The 22,886-nt window shown below is 41.5% G+C and overlaps 1 protein-coding gene across 1 annotated transcript in view; it reads right to left on the bottom strand.

The window, feature by feature from the left end:
* Window positions 1–22,886, bottom strand: part of ENOSF1 (enolase superfamily member 1) — a 37,433-nt gene that overhangs the window by 8,218 nt on the left and 6,329 nt on the right. Inside the window, exons 3-11 of the mRNA XM_079108351.1 lie at window positions 16,899–17,014; window positions 14,749–14,835; window positions 14,353–14,379; window positions 12,485–12,557; window positions 12,330–12,368; window positions 11,740–11,822; window positions 10,065–10,099; window positions 7,510–7,597; window positions 5,866–6,000 (exon numbers count right to left, since the gene is read on the bottom strand). Coding sequence (XP_078964477.1) covers window positions 5,866–6,000; window positions 7,510–7,597; window positions 10,065–10,099; window positions 11,740–11,822; window positions 12,330–12,368; window positions 12,485–12,557; window positions 14,353–14,379; window positions 14,749–14,835; window positions 16,899–17,014 — 683 coding nt within the window. The remainder of the gene's footprint in view (window positions 1–5,865; window positions 6,001–7,509; window positions 7,598–10,064; window positions 10,100–11,739; window positions 11,823–12,329; window positions 12,369–12,484; window positions 12,558–14,352; window positions 14,380–14,748; window positions 14,836–16,898; window positions 17,015–22,886) is intronic.

Here is a 22,886-nt window from a genome sequence, read left to right as displayed (position 1 = left end):
AGCTACTGCCCAGCATCGCAAGAGTATTGTATGGCATATCGCTAGCCTGGGAAAGGATCCAAATTCAAAATTTGAAATCTGATTTCTGCTAAATGCCCATTACTTTTGCACCATCAAAAAGTGGAAAATCATATGTTGAACCATTTTAAGTCAGTGACCATCTATTTCTAAATATCAGTCATATTTCTACATTTGTAAAGTCTGAGAACCATTATCTACTAATCTTCAGATGGCTGGTAGCCTTTCAACTTTCAACAAGTTTCTCAGACAAATGGAAGTACAGTGGATAAAAGGCTGTCAGGTCTGCAACTTCTGTACCTGTCACATGTTACAATTATTTCAACTATTCCATGAGGAAATGTAAAAGGGAAAAAGCAGAGAAATTTCAAGAATGACATTCTGGAAAACTGAACAAAAAAAGTAGGAAATCCAAGATGGTGGACTAGAGAGAGGCTGCATTCTTTGTTGCTCCCTAACTTGGGTTTCAAGCAGAGGATATCTGGTTCTCGGTGAGGCAGTCTTTGCTGCTTATTGATCCCCTGCTGTTTACCCCATTTGTCCACTACGATCGCCTGCAGTCTGTCAGCATATTGACTACTTTTTGAGTGCAGATTGCTCACTGACTGGCGCCTATCATCCACCATTTGCCTGCCTCTTGCCTGCCCATCGCCTGCCTTTCACCTACATCACCCACTGCCCAAGGTCCACCTGCTGATCATCCACTGGTAGCCAGCAGACTGACCACGGATTGCCAGTGAATCACCAGCTGCCTGCTGTTTCCTGGAAGCCCACTGTCACAGAACCTGCAGTTTGGTTACACATGGCTGCCACCATTTTGAGACAACAGCCAGGACCTGTAGGACCCCTGGCCAGACTGACTGAGACCCATCTACAGGACACCTCAGTCTGGTCAATCACACCCTGCCTCCAGGATGCCGGCACCGACTAACTGCACCCCACCTCCAAGAACCTGAGTCGACCATGCCCACACCCCCAAGCTGCAGCTCCCCATTTGCCAACACATTTGGAAGCCAGAGTGGCCATCTTGGATTATCCTGGAAGGGGTAGCTCCCATCTTTAGGTGGGGCAAATCCTATCCTGAGACACCTGCTGGAGACTGTTATAGTGTAGATTTTTTTTCTTTTTTCCTTTTAGAAAATTTTTAAGTTTTTATTTCCTTACTTTTCTTGCTTTCTCTATTTTCCTTTTGTTTACCTGTTTCCTCAGAGTATCCTTCTCCCTTTTCTCATGCTAACAATGAACTTTTGATTACACTTTCACTCTTTCTATGATCTAGAACTTCTATATACTCTTTTCCTATCCCACTAACAGTTACATCCTACACCTCTCTCCATCCTCTTTGTCCTCCATTAGAAACTGCAGACCTTACTGCAAATCTATTGGTTATACTATAGATAATAATTGAACTCATTCTGTTTATTATGACAATATTGTTAATGTCTTCATAGGGAATATCTGATATAGAGCTGCATATTGTCTGTACTGGGCACTGCTAATATTGAATTCCCCCTTAAAGAAGAGGTTTTGGAAACCCATAGGGTCATTATAAGCCTATAGGGGGAAAACTGCAATACCCCAGATCTGCACTGCTAGAGAGGAAGATACATGAACAACATGAAAAAACAAAGGAAGAAAATAATCCAAACAAACCTAGATTCTATAGTTATAGAATCCAGTGACAGCATGGTAGAAGAAATGTCAGAAAAGAAGTTCAGAATATACATAATAAAATGATTCGTGAAGCAAAGGATGAGATAAGAAAGCAAATGCAGGCAATGAACAATCACTTCAATAAGCAGTTGAAAGAGCAACTGCAAGAAGCAAAAGATCATTTCAACAAAGAGATTCTCAAAAAAACAAACAAATATTTGAAATGAAGGAAACAAATCAATTTAAAAATTCAATAGAAAGCATTACCAACAGATTAGATCACTTGGAAGACAGAACCTCAGACAACGAAGACAAAATATTTAATCTTGAAAATAAAGTTGACCAAACAGAGAAGATGGTAAGAAATCATGAACAAAACCTCCAAGAACTACGGTATAGCATGAAAAGACCAAATTTAAGAATTATTGAGATTGAGGAAGGCACTGAGATACAAAGAAAAGGAATGAACAACCTATTCAATGAAATAATATCAGAAAATTTCCAAAACCTGAAGAATGAAATGGAAAATCAAATACAAGAGGCTTACAGAACACCAAATGCACAGAATCACAACAGATCCACACCAAGGCACATTATAATGAAAATGCCTAACATACAAAATAAAGATAGGATTTTGAAGGCTGTGAGAGAAAAGCATCAGATTACATATAGGGGGAAACCAATATGGGTATCAGCAGATTTCTCAGCTCAGTCCCTAAAAGCTAGAAGGGTCTGGAACAGCATATTTCAAGCTCTGAAAGAACATAGTTGCCAACCAAGAATCCTATACCCAGCAAAACTAACCTTCAGATTTGAAGACGAAATAAAATACTCCCATGATAAACAAAAGTTAAAAGAATTTACAAATAGAAAGCCTGCACTACAGAATGTTCTCAGCAAAATAGTCCATGAGGAGGAAATGAAAAATAACAATGTAGGCCAACAAAGGGAGGAACTACCCTAAAGGAAAAGCCAATAAAAGGAGAAACCAAGTCAAGTTAAGAGGAAAATTCATTGCATGGAGCACATTCAAGAAAAGAATAAAAAGTCAACAATTAAATGACCTAACATTACAGCTCAAAGCCCTAGAAAAAGAAGAACAGAAGTACACCAAAAGTAGTAGAAGACAGGAAATAATTAAAATCAGAGCTGAAATCAATGAAATTGAAACATGAAAAACAATTCAAAAAATTGACAAAACAAAAAGTTGGTTCTTCGAAAAAGTAAACAAAATAGATAAATCCTTAGCCACACTAACAAAGAGAAAGAGAGAGAAAACTCATGACTAAAATTTGTGATGAAAAAGGAAATATCATGACAGACACCACTGAAATACATAGCATAAAGAGAAGCTACTTTGAAAATCTATACTCCAAAAAAATATAAAATATCAAAGATATTGACTAATTTCTAGAGACATATGATCCTCCCAAACTGAACCAGGGGGACATACACAATTTAAACAGACCAATTTCAAGCAATGAAATAAAAGAAGCCATCAAAAGCCTACCAACCAAGAAAAGTTCAGAACCAGATAGATTCTCAGCTGACTTCTACAAGACCTTCAAAGAAGAACTCATTCCAATACTTCTCAAAGTATTCCAGGAAATAGAAAAGGAGGGTACCCTACCGAACTCATTCTATGAAGCTAATATCACCCTCATACCCAAACCTGGAAAAGACACATCAAGGAAAGAAAATTTTAGACCAATATCTCTGATGAATATAGACACAAAAACCCTTAACAAAATCCTGGCAAACTGCATACAAAAACATATTAAGAAGATTGTGCACCATGATCAAGTGGGGTTCATTCTGGGGATGTAAGATTGGTTCAATATCCAGAAATCAGTACATGTAATTCATCACATCAATAGACTTAAGGTTAAGAATCATATGATTATTTCAATTGACACAGAGAAAGCATTTGACAAAATACAACACCCCTTCATGCTCAAAACACTAGAAAAAAATAGGGATAGCAGGAACATACCTCAACATTGTAAAGGCTATTTATGCTAAGCCCACAGCCAACATCATTCTTAATGGAGAAAAACTGAAACCATTTCCTTTAAAAACTGGAACAAGATAGGGATGCCCTCTTTCATCACTTCTATTCAACATCATCTTTGAAACGCTAGCCAGAGCAACTAGACAGACAAAAGAAATTAAAGGGATACAAATAGGAAAAGAAGAACTCAAACTGTCACTATTTGCTGATGACATGATTCTATATTTAGAGGATCCAAAAAACTCCACCAGAAAACTTCTAGACCTCATAAATGAATTCAGTAAAATAGCAGGATATAAAATCAACATGCACAAATCTAAAGCATTTTTATTCATAAGTGATGAAACATCTGAAAGGAAAATGAGGAAAACAACTCCATTCACAATAGCCTCAATAAAAATAAAATACTTGGGGATCAAGCTAACTAAAGAGATGAAAGATCTCTACAGAACACTAAAGAAAGAAATTGAAGAAGATCTTAGAAGATGGAAAGATCTCCCAAGTTCGTGGATAGGTAGAATTAATATTACCAAAATGGCCATACTTCCAAAGGTGCTATACAGATTTAACACAATTTCTATTAAAATCCCCATCACATTTCTCATAGAAACAGAGAAAGCAATTGTGAAATTCATCTGAAAGAACAAAAGACCCAGAATAGCCAAAGCAATCCTGGGCAGGAAGAGTGATGCAGGAAATACCAGAACTTAAACTCTACTACAGAGCAATAGTAACAAAAACCACATGGTATTAGCACCAAAATAGACAGGTAGACCAATGGTACAGGATAGAAGACCCAGAGACGAACACATAGAAGTACAGTTATATCATACTAGACAAAGGTGCCAAAAACTTAAAATGGAGAAAAGATAGCCTCTTCAACAGATGGTGCTGGCAAAACTGGAAATCCATATGCAGTAAAACGAAATTAAACTCCTGTCTCTCACCCTGTACAAAACTCAACTCAAAATGGATCAAGGATCTAGGAATTAGACCTGAGACCCTTTACCAAATAGAAGAAAAAGTAGGCCTGAATTTCCATCATGTTGGTGTAGGACCAGACTTCCTTAACAAGACTCCCATAGCATAAGAAATAAAAGCAAGAATCAATAAATGGGATAGATTCAAACTACAAAGCTTTTTCTCAGCAAAGGAAACAATCAATATTGTGAAAAGAGAGCCTACAGACTGGGAGAAAATTTTTTCTACACACACTTCAGACAGAACACTAATCCCCAAAGTTTATAAAGAACATAAAACACTTTACATGAAAAATACAAAGAACCCAAATGGGCTAAGGAAGTGGGCAGAATATCACAGAAGAAGCTACACAGGTGATCAACAAATATATGAAAAAGTGCTCATCATCCCTAGTAATTAGAGAAATGCAAATTAAAACCACCATAAGATTTCATCTAACTCCAATTAGAATGGCTATTATCAAGAACACAAGCAATAATAAGTGTTGGCATAGATGTGGGGAAAGAAGCACACTCATACATTGCTTTTGCAAATTGGTGCAGTCACTCTGGGAAACAGTATGGAGATTCCTCAGAAAACTTGGAATGGACCCCGCATTTGATCCAGCTATCTTACTCCTCAGTTTATACCCAAAGGACTTAAAATCAGCATACTACAGTGATACAGCCACATCAATGTTCATAGAAGCTCAATTCACAATAGCTAGATTGTGGAACCAACCTAGATGCCCCTCAATAGATGAATGGATAAAGAAACTGTGGTATATATACAGAATGGAATATGACTCAGTCATAAAGAAGAAAAAAATTATGGCATTTGCTGGTAAATAGATGAAGTTGGAAAATATCATGTTAAGTGAAATATGCCAAGCCCCCAAAAACCAAAGGCTAAATGTTTTCTCTGATAAGTGAATGATGATATATAATGGGGGAAAGAAAAGAATTAAAGAACTTTGGATGGTGTAGAAGAAAATGGGGTGGGACGGAGTGGAGCATGAAAAGATAGTAGAATGAAGCGGTATTACCCTATGTATATATATGATTACATGAATGGTATGAATCTACATTGTGTACAACCACAGAAATGAAAAGTTGTACCCCATTTGTGTACAATGAATCAAAATACAATCTGTAAAAAAAAAAAAAAAAAAAAAAAAAAAAAAAAGTAAATAGCCAAGACAGCAGAAGCAGCAGTTTTCCTACCTTGGAAATGGCAGCATGCCCTAGGATGTCATCAGGGGAGGTTGGCTCTTCAATCCACAATGGCTTGAACTCAGCCAGCTTTGACATCCACTCCACTGCCTCGGGCACGTCCCAGCGCTGGTTGGCATCCATCATCTGTAAGCAAAGAGCCTTCACTTTGCTGCAGGGGTGACTCCCAACAAGGAGACATCATCTCTCAGTACCACCAACTGCTGATGAAGAGTCACCTGACATTTCCTTTTTTGAGGGCCAGCACATGCAACCCAAACAAAAAGAGCAAAAGAGCAGCCATTGAGACTAGAACTCTGGCTCCAGATACTGTCTTTTTTGAGGAGATGCAAGTTGTTTACGGAGACTCTGGAATGTCTGGAAGTGCCCTGGGCTAGGACACCAGAAGTGCTTGCTAGACCCTGAAGCTCAGGCCCAGTCTACATTTAGATGCCCCCCTCCCACCTCCCCAGATAGGTGTGTCTTGTAGAATTAGTTCTGTTGTTCAAACCATTTTATCACATTGTGAATCATGTGCACAGTCAATACTGAGTTTGCTTAAGAGTTACTTATTGACTATTACCTACCATGTGTCTGGCACATTAATAAATAACTACCTAATGAAATATCTGCTCCCCTAGGCACTTCATGGATTTTGTTTTATTTAATCCTTATAAAACCCCTATGAGGCAGTTCATATTAACCTATTATAAATAGGAAACTTAAATGCAGAGAAGTAACTTACTCAAGAACAATAAGGTAAGTCAATGGTGAATTCAAGTCCAGGCCTCACCTTCCCAGCCCTGGATCTCTGTGTGCTGCCACCCTGCCTGGAAGCCAGGTGCTGGGTGTGCAGAGCCTGAGAGAGGCCCCTCCACCCCCTCTTCATCAGCCTTCCCATGCTTGGAGAAGACAGAAAAGGAAATGGGTTTCTATAGAATGTGTTAAGGGTGTAAGCTCCCTCACAGGACGCTGAAAAGCAGAAGACAGTACACTCAGAATCAATTTTCATCATAAATTATTTGGATGAGGATGACCTCATGAAACAAAAGCAGCATTAACTCATGTTTAAATAATGGGGCTTCTGATTCTACGGCCACTTCAAGGACTCCAAACTTGAATTTTCATGTATGAAACAAACCTCTTAACTTTATTAAAAAAAAAAAAAGATCTGATTGTTACCATCTTTTGTGAAAATATTTTATATATAATAGGTGTTTCATAACAATACACAGTCAGGAATGACCAATCCTCACATTTATTTCAGCCAGAGTTTCAATACTTCTTCACAATGGTTCCCTGAAAGCAGCCTAGCTGACGAGCTATAGAGGGAATTAATGACTGACACATCAGGGTGCTGATGGGAGACCTATTTGCTTGAGTTCATTCGTATTAGCAAGATGGACCAATCTCTCACCCTGATCTTATTTAGCTAGTTCTGTAGAATTAGAAAACTAAAAAATATCAGTCCCCATCTTATTTTTAAAGAGTTCACCTCCTACAGGCCACAGAATCATAATTCCTCTAACACTAAGTTTAAGCTTCCCAAAGTTTTTAATATTTGCTTGAAATGAGTTATTGCTTGAAATGAGTTCAGGCCTGTACAAATATTTCATGCAAGGCTGTCACTTCTTAGTGGTGCAAGAGGATATTTACCAAAGTCTTCTCTGGTCCAATCATGTCTCTGACGAGGCGGCATCGGCGCACGTCATCCTGGAGATCAGCCCCAACCTTTACTTTAAACCTATAAATACATTTGGTTGGGTAGTTGGGATCTGTCTTCTGACTTGGCTAAAGCTCTAGGACTTTCTACAGAAGTGACTCTGTCAATAATCCACAGCCCACATTTTCTAGTAACCCCTTGCTATTTTCCAGTCAATCTTTAGACAAGTCGCTTGAAAATAAACCTGCAAACTGCATCTCGCAGTACTCAGTATCAGGACAATGACTTCCAATTACCTGCATTTAAGGAACTGGAGACAGAAGTTACATCTCTAATACAATTAACCAAGTTTCTTCTTGTCACAAAAAGGAATTAAGAACATAAAGGAACAAAACTGAGTGTGTGTATGTGCTGAAGACCCGGCTCCAGCCCCTCTTTCTCATTCCACTCCCTGACTTCACCACCACTACTACCTCTGCCTTCTCCCCTACCCTGCTGACTCAACACCACCATTTCCTGACCTATCTAGCTTCATTTTCAGTCTTAACCCCTTCCCTAGAGCTACAAAATATCACAGTCAGAATTGAAGAGAGTGGGGCTAACACTATGTGCCAAGACAGCTACAGTGAGAAATGGTGAATCAAGATAGTCTGATTTATAAAGCACCTATATTTGCTAGCCCTTCCCACAGAGGGTCTTAGCTTAAATGAGCCCATTGGGAGGAAAGCCACAGGGCTAGTCTGTTCCCCCTGTGCAGTGGCCTCAGGCCTAGGGAGGAAAAGCGACTTGGCCACAGAACTGAGGAACAGCAGAGTGTAGCCCCAGGCTCCCTGCAGAGGTCTCTTTTACACCACATCTGACACTTGCAGGAAGCTCCCTAATCTGTCTTGATGTTCAATTATGCTCTTGAAATACAAGCCTCTACATATATTCCCTGTGACTTTGCCATCAGGAGAGAGTGTCATTGACCTGAATGTGACACACTGCCAGGCCACTGGGAAGTGCTCTTGCTCATCTGTCTCTATGTCCTGTGTAATCCTGGTGTCAAGACTGCACTTAAGGGCAAAAATGGCTGCCGAATGTTGCTCCAGACAGAGCCTGGACTGCCCAAGGTCCTTCCTCTGTTACCCTAAGTGCCCAACCTCTCTGCCTACAAAAGTCCCAGTTCATACATACCTAGGCACCTATTGTCCTTTTCTCCCTGAGCTCAATACTGTACCCTCTAAAGACATTTCTATACACATTGGAGCTTCAACTACATGATCTGTGGTGCTTGAGCGAGGATAGCTGGCCACAGCCTCTGCACTGGAAACTTTCTCCATGAAAGTTTACTGGAGCCTTCCTGACTCACCAGATTCACTGCTCCAGATTCTCCTGAGTCTGGGAGAGGGCAGGCAGCCTGCACTGAGCACCTGCTCTGAACCTACCTTATGCTGGTCCTTGTCACATATGGCAACTTTGAGGAGAACCATGAATTAATATTATTTCCATTTCACAGAGAGAGAAAATGCAGTGAAGTGAGAGTGAGCAATTTGGTCAGAATCACACAGTGAGTGTTTACAGGGGATAAGGAGGAAAGGCAAGATTTAATTACAATTCTGTCAGATGCCAAAGACTCTTTCTATTGCTTTATGTTGCCTCCTTCATTTCTTTAGCTGAAAAGTTAAAAAGAATTCACCACATCTGAAACTTGAGAACCTAGGGATCTTGTTATAATGTAGATTCCAATGCAGCAGGACTAGGGAGAGCCTGGACTTTGCATTTCCGACAAGCTCCTGTGTGCTGCTGCTGCTACTCTATGGACCACACTTGAGAAGCTGGGGGATTGGTATCCAGATCAATCACAAACCTGGTAAAGGTGCCACCTTGATCTATACTCATGGATTCATAGTGACTGGATCAAGAGGAAAGACAGTCTCTGCTTCCTGCACAATGTCAGGATTTGGGGTCACTGACAGGATTCATTCAGAGGAAGATCCTAGGATTCTCAGGAGTCCATAGCCACACATATGAGAGAGGGAGAAGTACAGATGTTCCATCTGATCAGGAGGTGGCCTGAGTGGGGGGAGGGCTATCACTCCAGTGGAAAACGAGAAGCTTGGCTCCTGGAAACTCCATGAAGAACCAGGACCAGTGGCTGAAAGTCAGTTGGAAGTGAAGGGCTGCCCATATTCAAGAAATTTCTAACACTGAATGCCCTCAGGCAATGGAAAAGTCCTTTGCAAAGTTAAGCTGGCTACCTTGGGAACTGTCTAGAAATGCTGAATCAGACCTTGTGATTCATCTAAAAGTATGGACTTCTATTCTGAAGAGCTGCTTAAAGTGGACAGTCTCCGAGTTCTATTTTATCTATGATTCAACATTCTGACTGGGGCTCACAACTTATCTTTGGAGAATGAGCCTGGCCTACGTTGGAGCATTGGGTGTTCCTAGGTGCCATTCTGCTTCCCATCTTGTTGGTGCTGGTTAGCGCCTGGATCTTCTCCACAAAGTCTCTTTCTACTGCTGAGAAGAGAAGGTCAAGTCCACTACCACATGAATAACTTACCTGGTCCAGCCATCCTTTAGTGCTGCGGCACAGAGCTGTGGGGAAAGAGGAATAAGGTACTGAATAAGGTTACACAGGTGGAATAAGGTACTGAGCTTCCCTGGCCTGACATTAGGCACCTTAGTCATTTCTGATCTGAGTTTCATAAACATAATGGTTATAGCATAAATCAGAAAAACAATCATGTATTGTTAAAATTAAAAGGATATGCAATTTGGCCAACAGAGCATCATTCTTCCTAGTGGTAGAGTTCCTTGTCTGTATGGGAACTATTTCTCTGTCACAATAATCCTGGAAGGGGAATGTAGCATGAATGACCCTCTTTTTAGCCAGGATTTTCTGTGGCAGTCATAGAACTAACGGATAAAAGAGCAACAAACAGAAGCCAGGCTCTGTCTGTCTCTCTCTCTCTGGACTCTGCGTGAGTACAATATAATGAGGGAGAGTGATAAATGAACCATGTGCTATCTGTATACCATGTGCCAGCCATAGGATGCTAATTTACAGCTTCCATCTGAATCTTCAAAACTGCCCATTGAGACACAGGCTATTATTTCCCTATTTCACAATCCTCAGGAAACTGAGGATCAGCATTGGTTAAGTCACCTGCATAAGGGTACTTCGTTCTACCTGGTAATCAAATACTAGTCTCTCACCTTCTGGAGCCTGAGCTAGGACTCATGACATCAGAGTCCCAGTGTCCACAAGGTGAATGACTTGACTTCCACTCACGTATATGTATTTTCTTATACATGAGAGTACTTTCTCATACATGTATGAGACCTTAGATTGAGGATTTGGAAAAGCTAACAATAAAATTGTAAATCTCTCCCAGAAAAGCCTGTGTGATTTGGTATCTGCCTCCTCTACTTCCCTGCCCAATTTTTCTAGCATATAGCTCCCAGAACCTTGGAGATCTCTGAGTGATAAGTGTCTTTTGTATGCTAATAATATGAACCTTAAGAGGGTAGAGCTGATCACCAGAGAGACCAGGTCGTAATTAAGGTGTTAGAACTTTCAACTCCAACCCTAGACCTCTAGAGAGGGAAAGGGCTGAAGGTTGAGTTTATTGCCAACAGCCAATGATATAATCAACATGCCTACTTAGAAAAACCTCTAGAAGAACCGAAAAGGAAAGGGTCCAGAGAGCTTCAGGGTTGGTCTGAAGGCCCCTAACACATACTCTGCTCTGTACATCTCCTCTGCCTGACTGTTCCTGCATTATATCCTTTATAATAAACCAGTAAATGTAAGCACATGTTTCCTTGAGTTCTGTGAGCCATTCTAGCAAATAATAAAACTCAAGGGCAGTGGAGGTATAGGGGTGGGTTGGTGGGGTTGTAGGGAAACCTCCATTTTCTAGAGGGTTGGTCAAAAGCTCAATGAAAGCTGGACTTGCATAACTGTCATCTGAAGTGGGGAAGTCCTGTGAGCCTGAGCCAATAACCTGTAGAGTCTGATGTTAACTCCAGGGCCAGTGCCAGAATTAAGTTGTAGACCACCCCGTGGTGCCCACAGAGATTAGAGCATTGGTTGGTATGGGGGAAACTGCACACATCTGTGTCAGATGTGATGTATGACTGCAGTGGTGAGTGCAGAAGGTCTGAGTGCAGATGGAAAACCAGTTTCCTTTTCTCCTTTCAGCTTGTTAGCAAAACTAGGTTAGAAAGCCCACCTGCTTCAGTGTGTCATCTGAGTACCCCAGCCAGGCACATGAGGTGGTGTAGGCAGGGTAGCCATGCATCAGCATTTGTTCTTCTGGAAAACACAACACACTAGTTGGCATCTTGCACTTTCCAGGGAACTTTGGATTCAAATCGTCTGCAGCTAAGCTGTTGCCCACAGGAGAATCCAGCTATTCTGGATGCCTTTCACATGTACCCTGACACAAGTCCAGCCCATTGGGGTGTCAAGTCCAGGCGATCAGGATACCCTCTCTGAATGCCCCACTCCCCCAGGGTTCTCCCATACCCCATAGTATAGCCCTAAGGCCAAATTTTCTATGAGCAGTGGCTGAAGTGAACCCTGCAGCTAAAGGTCACATCTAGGTGGCTTCTTTACCCAGGCTCACACATCAGACTGGGGAACTAGCTGCTAGGCACAGTGCATCTGGCTGGCCTTGAATTTGTGATCCTCCTGCCTCAGTCCACCTGAATCACCCAGCTTGACACAGTGCATCTGAGGACAATGTGCACCCACAGTAGATAGGGACACTCAAAAGTGAACAATGATAGAAGCAAGGAAGGAAATTTTCTTACAACCTACCTCTTTCTTTTTTACCAACTTGACCTTTCTTCAGAATTTCTGCAAAAAATAAAAAGCATCACTCACTCCTTTATCCAACAGGGCCTCTGGTTGCTGTGTGCACATTTCAATGCACACCAGGAAGCTTCCAGACCCACTCCTTATACATGACTCACCAAAGGCATCCTCCTCAGTCAGCACATCAGTGATATATCTGAAATCGATGCAGGATAATAGCGTCCTGGGATCCTGGTAGTGGGACAGGAAGGGGAAGCCCTCAATCAACTCACAAGCAGATTATGTTTCTAAGAAGCTGCTTATGCTGATCTATGGGACTCATCCTTTCCAGGAAGGGACCTTTGGGATTTGAGTGAAAATAGTCCTGCCGTTCCTTATGTGGAGTCCTTCAGAGGCTTGCTGCTGCCCCTGACAAGCACTCAGTCCCTCATGCCCTGATCCTTCATTCCCTGCCTCGGCCTTGTTCTTTCCAAGAAACATGGCTTCCCAGCAAGAGGCCCTGGCACAAGAGAAACACTTGGCACAATATAAATGAATAGATGGTGCCTGGCGTTCCTCTATACACCTGCTCAGCCCTCAGGCTGACCTTGCAGCGAACTGCGAGGGGATGAAGGTGGTCCTGGAGCAGCTTGGTACTGAGCAAAGAAGGCTGCTCTCAGAGCTGGGTCACTCAGGGTCATCCGAGGTCACTGCTCATCAGCAGTGCAGCCCTGGCAATCTCTTCTCCTGGCTAGTGGGGATGATTTCTTTCCCTGACAGCAAGTGTGGAATGGGAATGTGTTGACCTTCCTGGACAATAACCAACTGGGCTCCAGATCAGCTTTTCTTCCTCTGCCCGCTCATAGTTCTGGCCACATGTCAACTGAGACCTCACACTGGGTCCTCCCCACCCCACCTCCCCGCCACCAGTTGAAGAGTCAGGGGAGAAATAACTAGTAGCTTTGTTCCCATTAATGTTGTACAGTGAAAAGTAATATTCCTCTAGAGCTGCTAAAAATCTTTAAGGTTCTTTCAATACTGAGATTCTGCTTTTTAAAGAGAGTAGCATTGAAGCAAGGAATAAGATCCAAAAAAAGGAAAGTCCTCAGAGGGAATCTCGGGCACCTTTCTGGTTCTCCTCAGATCCTTCTGCTTTGGTGGTCAGTAGATACACCCTGGATGAAAGGTGACCTTTTCACATCCTTCCCCTGGAGATGACCCCCATGCCACCCTTGGCCATGTCAGACAGATATGACGGCCTCTTCTCTTCACCTGCCTCCAGAGGGCAGCAAGGCCTCCTGGCCCAAATGTCTTCAAGGCCATGAAGTTCTTTGATTTTCCTGCCAAATAGTATTTTGTGGGCTACTAGACATAACGCTAAGGCAGCTGCAGCTCACAGTGGTTAATTAATATGCTCAGGGTCACTCAGCTAGTTAATAGTAAAAACCAGACTCAAAGCTAGTTCTGTCTGGGTCAGAGGTTCACTCTCCTTTAACTCACATGAAGTTTCCCTTCTCAGCAGCCAGGTGTTCACCCCTGCTATAAACAGGCCCAGGAGAAAGAAAACACCAAGTGCATAATTTTATAATCAGTGTTAAGCTCCTTCCCTGCTGGAAATGCACACCACAGATCTCCATGATCTGATCTTGCTTTTGGAGTCAAAATGACCAGCTGATGTCTTAACAGTGGCACATGGCTTTCAAGAGTTTATGAGGTGCTCTTTTCATTTGGTCTTTAATTCAACAAGGTTCCTAGAGGTTCTATGATCTTCTTCTCATAGTCCTCACAGTGAGGCAGTGGAGGTGGAGAGAATTTGCATCCCCGCAGGGAATACCTTAACTCACTGTCTCCCAACATGCCACCCCGCCTACATAAGCAGAGCTGCTACTTCACATATCAGAAAGGGAGTATTATATTTTACTGGTTTTTGCTTTACCATCAGTGATCTAAATATATTTCTGAATATAGTTACTGATTATCAAAAGGCAAGTAATCCACAAAATCTATTTCATTTAGAAATGATTACAACATTGAAGAATCTACTCACCATATCTACGAGTAACTTCCACAGAGGCTGGAAGAAAGAAAAAGAAAAGATGTATAAAACATATTCATAAAGCACGCATTTTTGTCCTGACAGTGTATGTGCACTATCAGACCTTTGGCCCTCCTGGCCACCCACTCACCTCTAATGATGCCTGTGTCTCTTGCCGCCTCTTAACCTGTCCCCTTTGCTGTGCCTTTCCATCTTTCTTGACCCTTTCTAACCTAATCCTATAATTTCCTAACTACTGCCAATAACTCTCAGAGGGAAAATAATGAGGCATCTCAGTATTTCCTTTTGGAGACCTGTGTTGCACTTGACTTTGGTCTTTACAGGCTGCTCACAGAGAAAGTCACGTGTTCCCCTGTGCCACAGAGTCATACTCAGGTTCTGAGTTACCTTTCCCTCCTGCTTAGCCCACAGGTCCCACACCGCATTCAGAATGGCTGCTGTTGCCAGGTGCACTGCACCTTTCTCTGGACCAATCTGGGAAGAAAAACATAATAGCACTTCCTAAACATGAAAAAGATACTTAGATCTTTTGGCCAGGGACACATTTCAAGAATAAAAAGACAGCAGTGGAAATTCACCCAAAGGTTAAGCTTTTTAGAAAACAGTTTCTAACCAACAGAAAATTTGCAAAAGTACAAAAACTTGCATCTCTCTCCCTCTTTACTAAATTATTTGAGAGTGAGGTTGCAGATCACATGTTCTTTCACTCCTAAATACTTTGGTGTATAGTTTCAAAAAAAAAAAAAAAAAAGGACATTCTCCTACATAACCACAGAATAAGGATCATATTCAGGAAATAAAATATTGATGGAATAGTACCATATTTACCCTGATCCATATCCAATACTGGACCAGGTTGTATTCAGTTGTCATGACTCTTTAATGTCTTTTGATCTGGAACAAATTTTTTTTCTTTCATCAATCGTGACATTTTTAAAGAGTAGGGGCCATTTGATCTGTCTCATATTCCACAATATGGGTTGGTCTGCAGTTACTTCATGATTAGATTCAGTTAATACATTTTTTTGGGTATAAATGCTGCGTAAGTGATGATGTCATTTTGTTTTATTATTAGGGTTATTAACTTTCACCACTTGAGTAAGGTAGTGTTCATTTGGTTTCTTTAGTCTGAAGATACCAGCTTCTTTTCTAAATAAGGAGATTACTATTGACCCCAAATGTAGGCATCCACTTGTGACTCTCGCCTCAATTAACTATGGCCTAATGCTTGAAATATGGTGATTTCCTAATGTTATTCATTTTATACTCATTAGTTTGTATTCTACTGTCATGATGAGGTTTCCTTTGCTTATTATATGAATAGATTCATAGATTCTTATTTCACTCCATGAGTTTATATGTCATTGCTATCATATTTATACTGATGCTATAGTTGTCCCAGATTTGGCCAGTGGGGGCTTCTTCAAGATGACACCTTTCAAGGCAAGATAAACTTGCTTTGCAGAAAGTAAAAAATAAAACCCAAGGCAATATGGAAAGTGCATCCTCTTGTGCCCTTCTCTGTGCATGGATGGGAGACCAGCAGAGTTTAGAAAAGACAAACCAGGCATCAGGAGACAAGGACAAAATCTAGATTACTGGCTTTATCTTACTGTGTTAAAAGTCCTTACTTGAAAGCCAAACAGAAGGGGAAGGGATGAGTGTCTTCTCTTCTATGTGGAAGAGGAAAAAGGAAAAGAAAGATGTGGGGGAGAGGTGGGATCTCATGAAAATTGAAGGGAGATCAGTAGAAGAAAGGGACAGGGAGTGGGAAAAGGGGTGGGAGGTGGGAATTGCTGGGAAATGATATTGGCCAAATTATATTGTTATATTGTGCCTGTATGAATATGCAACAACAAATCCCATCATTATGTACGACTATGATGGATCAATTAAAAATGTCAAAACAGAAAAGAAAACCTTTTTCTAGAAGCTTTCTTTCTCTCTCTTTCTCTCTCTCTCTCTCTCTCTCTCTCTCTCTCTCTGGAGCTTAACACGAAGACACATCCCCAGCCTATTTTTGTTTTGTTTGGTTTGGTTTTGAGATAGGGTCTCACTAAGTTCCTTAGTGCCTTGCTAAGTTGCTGAGGCGAGCCTCGAACTTGTGATTCCCTTGCCTCAGTCTCCCAAACTGCTGGGATTACAGGTGTGCACCACCACACCTGGCTGGTCTTCTGTCTTTTTCAACTTTCCTCTTGTTTTTCTTCTTAATAAGCTCTGCCACAACGCCAAAACTACTCACATTCTCTCTCCCAAAGAAACGTCGTCCATTCAGCTCTACACCCTTGAGACCACTGTTTCCAATCCAGGGAGTGGGCAATGAGGTACGTAAGAGCCAAAACTTTAAGTCTTACAGAAAGGAACCAATTACCTCAAAATACTGATTATCTAAATGGCTCCAGCAATAATTTATTTGAATGAAATGCTTTACTTTGAAATTGTACAGCCATTACTATGTTCACATTTTCTTCACTCACAAGACATCTTAGACCTTAGTAACTTATTTATAAAAGCTTTTTACGAAATCAGTCCCTTACCCATCTGAGCTGCCCGTCACTCGTGAGCTGCCTGTAGAAGCTTCTGAAGTCACTGACGATATCCTTGAGGTCCTTGTGAAGCACATGGTGGGCCAGGGCATTCACAGCACAGACAACTATTTAAAAAGAATTCCATTTTTACTGATGTTTATTAAAACATATTAATGCAGTCGATAAATAAGAGATGAAAACATCACAAATTAATGTGGACATTTTATGAAAAAAACTTAAAAGTACAAAAGGTAAATGCTTTGTAAAAGTGCTCTAAAAATGTGCATGTCTTATTCTGCACTTGTCATAACTAATATTCCCAAAAGTAGAACAGCTGAGTCTATATATTAAGCTAAATTTCCTGAGTAAAGCAAGTATGTTTGATTGATTGTCATGTGCAAAAACCACAGATCTGCCAGATTAAATATTGTTCTAAATTTTTTTTTCCTATTCACTTTGCAAAGTGTTCAGATTCAGAGCCAAACCCTGACAGTTTATTGTTCCTAAGGAGTAAGAACACCCTGACTTACAGAATTAACAGAGGAAAAAATAAAAAAGAAAATCCTTTTCATTATTGACAAGTTTTGAAAATACCTTCAATTTATAACATCATAATACACTGTTAAAAATTAAATGAATTTTCAATTAGTATAATATTTATATATACATAAACATCAAACTTCTTACTATTGGCTTACTTAGGATATACTACATTTTTCATATATAGTTGGCAGGTTAAACTTAATTTGGGTCAACATTACCATCAATTATTTACTCTTGGTGCTTTAAAAAAGCTTTATGACGTTATTTAAGCAGAAGAGGGGTTGCTTACAATGTAGATCGGTGGTACAGTACTTGTCTAGCATGTGTGAGGCCCTGGATTTGATGGCAAGCATCACCAAAGATGAGTAAGTAACAAACTGTATGCAAAAGACCTTTCTAATCCTCTCCTCATTCTAGAAAACATATAGTTTATGTGTATATCATCAAGATAATCAACTCACGTCATCAACTTAGCCCAAAATACAGAACATTTTGATCAACTTGTTTGGTATTGCTCTGCTTCCATAGGGGAAAAAAAAAATTAGGTCATTTAATAGGATAGCTGTAGGGATGCGGGTTTACTATCAACCAGACCTTATGAGAAAGACATTCTGAGAGCAGTACCACATGCTCTTAGGATGTGCCTGGCCCATGTGAGATAGCTCTCAGATGACTGCACATTGCTAATGGATGGAACATTTAGGGCTGAACCAGCCATTCTGGGTTCTCTAGGGCTTTTGTTAATGGGATACACAAGCATTCCAGTTCAGATCTTCATTCCCTAGAATTGTGAGAAGACAGAATCTTCCTCATTCCTTGATGGCTGATGTTCTCAGATTTTAAAAAATCTGAAGAGTAAGTCAGTGACTCATAGGGAGGTATATTATTATCTACCTCAAACCTTGGCCTCATGTTTTTTTGATTGTTGCTGTAAGTCTCTGACTAAAGCGGTCTGTGGTTTGTATCACAGCGAGGATGCATCCGACAAAAGCTAAGGATGAGCTCATCTTTTATGGTTCTAAAAGACGAAGAGGCCACACTGAGATATTCATCTATAGTAAGTGGATTTTCCTTGCTTGACATAAAGGTGCCGTAAGAAGTTAACTCAAGTTTGCTGCATTCAGTAGAAATTTGGGTTGTGATGTCACTGCTGGCTCCCTGGCGGTGCGATATCCCAGGAGATGGCAGACTTTGGAGAGGAGTGCTGCTAGAAGCAGCCTGCAAGAGCAGTCAGCAGCCGGCTGCCACTGGCCCTCTCCACATATCTCAGGAAGGGGCCTAAAAACCAGGAAAGGGATTCCTTTTGGCTAAAGCAATCAGCTTAAAGTAAATCAAGTCTACACTGGCTCAAGGGGAGAATCTCTGTCTACACTAGGTCAAGAGAAGCCAGTGTCTATCTACATGGCTCAAGGCAAGTGAGATGCCATCTATACTGGCTGGAGGCAAGCAAGTATCTAAACAGAACAGGAGAGGGAGGCACAGTGGCCCAGGCCTTGAAGGAAACTGCTGCTGGGCTCCTGCCTTGCCCTGAAGCCTCCTCTTCTTTCTTTAATTTGCCTTTTTAAAAAAATCTTTGGAATGTCAATTTTATTATACAATTTATGAGAAACAAATTTATTAAGAAGCATCTCTGCTATCCCAGAAGCATGAGGGAAAGGATAGAGAAGAGCAGGGCAGGGGGATGTGTCCTAGGGAAAAGTCTCTGATGCCTCTCCCAGGTGGGGGCAGAGGAGACTACTGGTGGATCCAGATGTGCTCCTGGCTGGAATCTGCAGAGAGGCCTGAGCCAGTCTGTACTCCACACTCTGCAGCTGTTTAGTCCATACCTTACCGATACCCATACCCTGATGCCAGGATCCACAGAGCACAGGGTTTTCTGGCTGTCCATTGGTTTTGTCTATCTCAGCTCTCCATTTTCATTGGAGCCTACTCTGCTCTTGAATCTAGCACTTTTCTGCCCTCCTTTCATTGGACCCACTTTTTTTTTCTGAATGCTGGCCCACAACGCAGTTGCTGAAAGGTGGCAGTCTTCCTAGTCAATCTTTCCAGTCCTTGTTGTTGTCGTAGGGTTGCCCCGTGGAGGTACCTTGCTGCTGTGTCCTGAGACCCACCTACTGAGGTTTGGGCATGTGGGGCACAAGGTCCCACTGGGAGGCTGTGCTAGGAGTGGAGGTTCTCACATGCAGGAAGCAGAGATGAATGGCCAGCATGCTGGCTCTTCCACTGCCCTTCTGCCCTGACTGCTTGACTTCCTCAGGCAACTGCTGCTCACAGGGCAAGGTGAAGGTAGAAGGGCAGGCTCCCTGGAACTCTTCTGTGGGCGGACATGAAAGGATCCACAGGCATGGGCAAAGCCCAATCCTGCTGATGCACAGGCTTCACCTGGAACATGCAGCCTGCCCCCTGGGTTATGTGGTGCTGGAGCATCAAGTAATACATCAACCTCATTATATTTTCAATTTGCCAGGGACACCCAGGTTTATATGGGTCATAATTCATGTCAAACATGATTGTTACAATTGCAGAGTCCGGGTGTTAGGGGAGTGGCTCACTAGAATGACTGGGTGAATATTCCTCACCCTGGCTCAGTCACAGATGCCCTATTATTTGCTCTACTGTGGCCTCTGCATGGAGTCCACTGTCTGTATTTAATTGACAAGGCTCTGTGCTCCCTTGGAAACACGCTGGGGAATGTTGTACCTTGCATACATGATTACCTCCTTCAGCTGCTCAGCAGTGGTCCCCATAAATGGGCATCTCCCTGGGACCATCAAATATAAAATGGCACCCAGGTTCCACACATCCACTAGGGGGCCCTCATATTTTTTCCCTCTCTTATTTTTTCCTCACTTCAGGGACAAGGTACTAGAGAGTGCCCCAGAACGTGTTCAGCTTCTATCCAGCCAGGAATCTGGTGCTCAGGTTGAAGTTTAAGAGTTTGATGCTGCCTCTGGCATCCACCAGGATGTTCTCTGCCTTCAAATCTAGGTGCCCAATGCCCTTCTCAATCTCACTTGCAATCTGCCTGAATGGTCTCCTGGTCTCTTCCTGCATGCCATCAGCACCAGGATGAGGTGCTATAGCTGTACCCCACCTGCAGGCTCCATGATGACATGGATACTTTGGATGGTCTCATTGACCTGAAAGAGCCAGATCACATTTCAGTGTTCCACAGCCATCAGCATATCTAGTTTGGATGGGATGGGGATGTTTTGCTCAAGATTTGGCCAGACTTTCTGTCCTGGTGAGGAGTTGGCAGGCTAGCTTTGCCTGGGAAAGAAAATCCACTCTGCCCAGTGAACCTCAGGACCTGACAATGATCCATAAAGGTGGTCTTATAGCAGGAGCTGGACCCCTATAGCACTACATTACTCTGATGATTCTCACTACACATCCCAAGTAGAAACACCAACTAACAATGGTAGCTAAAACAAAGCAAACCCAAAAAATAAAACAAAAAACTCCCCAAATTAAAAAAAAAAAAAAAAAAAAAAAAAAAAATATATATATATATATATATATATATATATATATATATATATATATACCACAACCACCAATCACCAACCACCAAAGGCACTGTCTGGGAGTCCAATAGGTTATCACCAAGAGCCTCCTATACTTGTGGACAAAAACCCACCATGGTAAGCCTCTTATATAGATGGTGCTTGAAATACCCTTAAAATGGCTCCTTAGAAAATTATGACAAGAAATGGTCCAGTCACAACTGGGCATAATCACCAGTGGTCATCTCACTTTTTGACCTCCAGGACATTTTTGACTTTCATAAGAAGTATAAGAAAAGACTCTGGAAGCTTTTTGTTTTAGTGGGTTATGGAGATGGATATTTACTTGCTTAGAAATTAAAATTTATAGACAGGCATGGTGGCGCACGCTTGTAATCCTCAGAAGGCTGAGGCAGGAGGATCACCAGTTCAAAGCCAGTCTCAGCAAAACAAGGTACTAAGCAACTCAGTGAGACCATGTCTCTAAATAAAGTACAAAATAGGACTGGGGATGTGACTCAGTGGCAGAGTGTCCTTGAAGTCAATCCCCAGTACCCACTCTCCCAAAAAAAGAAAATTTGTGGGCTGGAGTTGTAGCTCTGTGGCAGAGCACTTGCCCAGCATGTGTAAGGCACTGGTTTGATCCTCATTACTACATAAAAATAATTAATTAAAGGTCCATTGGTAACTAAAAAAAATTTTTTTAAATGTGTATGTATCTAATATCAGAAAAAGAATTAAAAAGAAATTAAAATTTGTAGGTTAAAAAAAGTCACAGTTTTATGAGGCATCAGTAGTGACTGATATTGGAGTACTCAGGCAAAAACAATATTAAAAGGCAAAAGAGGAGAAAAAAAGAGAAATTTGGGTTGTAGTGGTCTGACTTCAGCATGGAGAAATTCAGGTTTGGTATATAATGAGATGGGTGGAAATTCAACTGGAAAAACTTGGCCTTTGAAAGGCAGCTTCTTGCTGACTAAACCCAAGGGCTTTCTCCTGAACCTTGAGTCCCCGGCACCCTCTAGCACTGGAAGTTCGCTTAGCAAAGCTTGTGGATGACCCTGGGTGTCTGAGTCCAAGTGGTGGCATGACTGTATTTTTTGTTTATTTAAAATTTCCTCCTCTTTAACCTCTCTTTGCTATTTTTTTTTAATAGCTTGGTCTACATTATACATGTCATTGCACATTTGTCTAAACCCACGGAATGTGCAACACCCAGAGTGAACCCTGAGGTACACTATGTTCTTTTGGGGATCATGATGTCAGTGCGGGTTCACTGATTATAACAGAGGTACCAATCACTCCAGCAGCTGGAGTACCATGATCACTCTTATGATGATAAGAGGGAGGCTGTGGGTGTGTGTGGGGGGTACACACAGCTTGATTTTGCTGTGAACCTAAGATCACTCTAAAGAAATCAGGTCATTTAAAAATATATAAAGAAAACAGGAGAAATTAATAATTAGTAAATTTATAAAAATGAGTTAAAAAACACCCAATGATAAACAACACTGATCTATCTGTTCTATACATTAAAATACACACTTTCCTCCCTCCCTTTCACACAAACAAGCACTCTTTACGGGAACAAGGAAAATACTTATTTTTCTCCTTTTTTTAAATCCTAAAAGAATTATTAGGTTGACAAAGGCTGTGGGAGAATGGAGATGAGCTAATGGAATTTTTCATCTTTAGTGCAAGTGCCATGTAAGAAAGTCATGTGCAATATGCAGCAAGGTCAAGGTTAAAATGGGTTCTGTCAGGCTGTGGTCTGAAAAAGGCGGAAGACAACAACATTAGCACATAAGTGCCACGCCATAAAGATAGAAGAATGGATTCGCCACTGCCCAAGATGTCCCTCGGGACCGCTGGTAGGGCTGGGAGTGTGAGGTAGTGGAGTGGGAGAGTCAAGGAAGGTCTGAACACTGAGCTCAGGACCATCTGAAAA

The sequence above is a fragment of the Sciurus vulgaris genome (assembly GCF_902686455.1).
Source record: "Sciurus vulgaris genome assembly, chromosome: 13".
NCBI lineage: Eukaryota > Metazoa > Chordata > Mammalia > Rodentia > Sciuridae > Sciurus > Sciurus vulgaris.
This window is presented reverse-complemented; position numbering and strand designations above follow the sequence as displayed.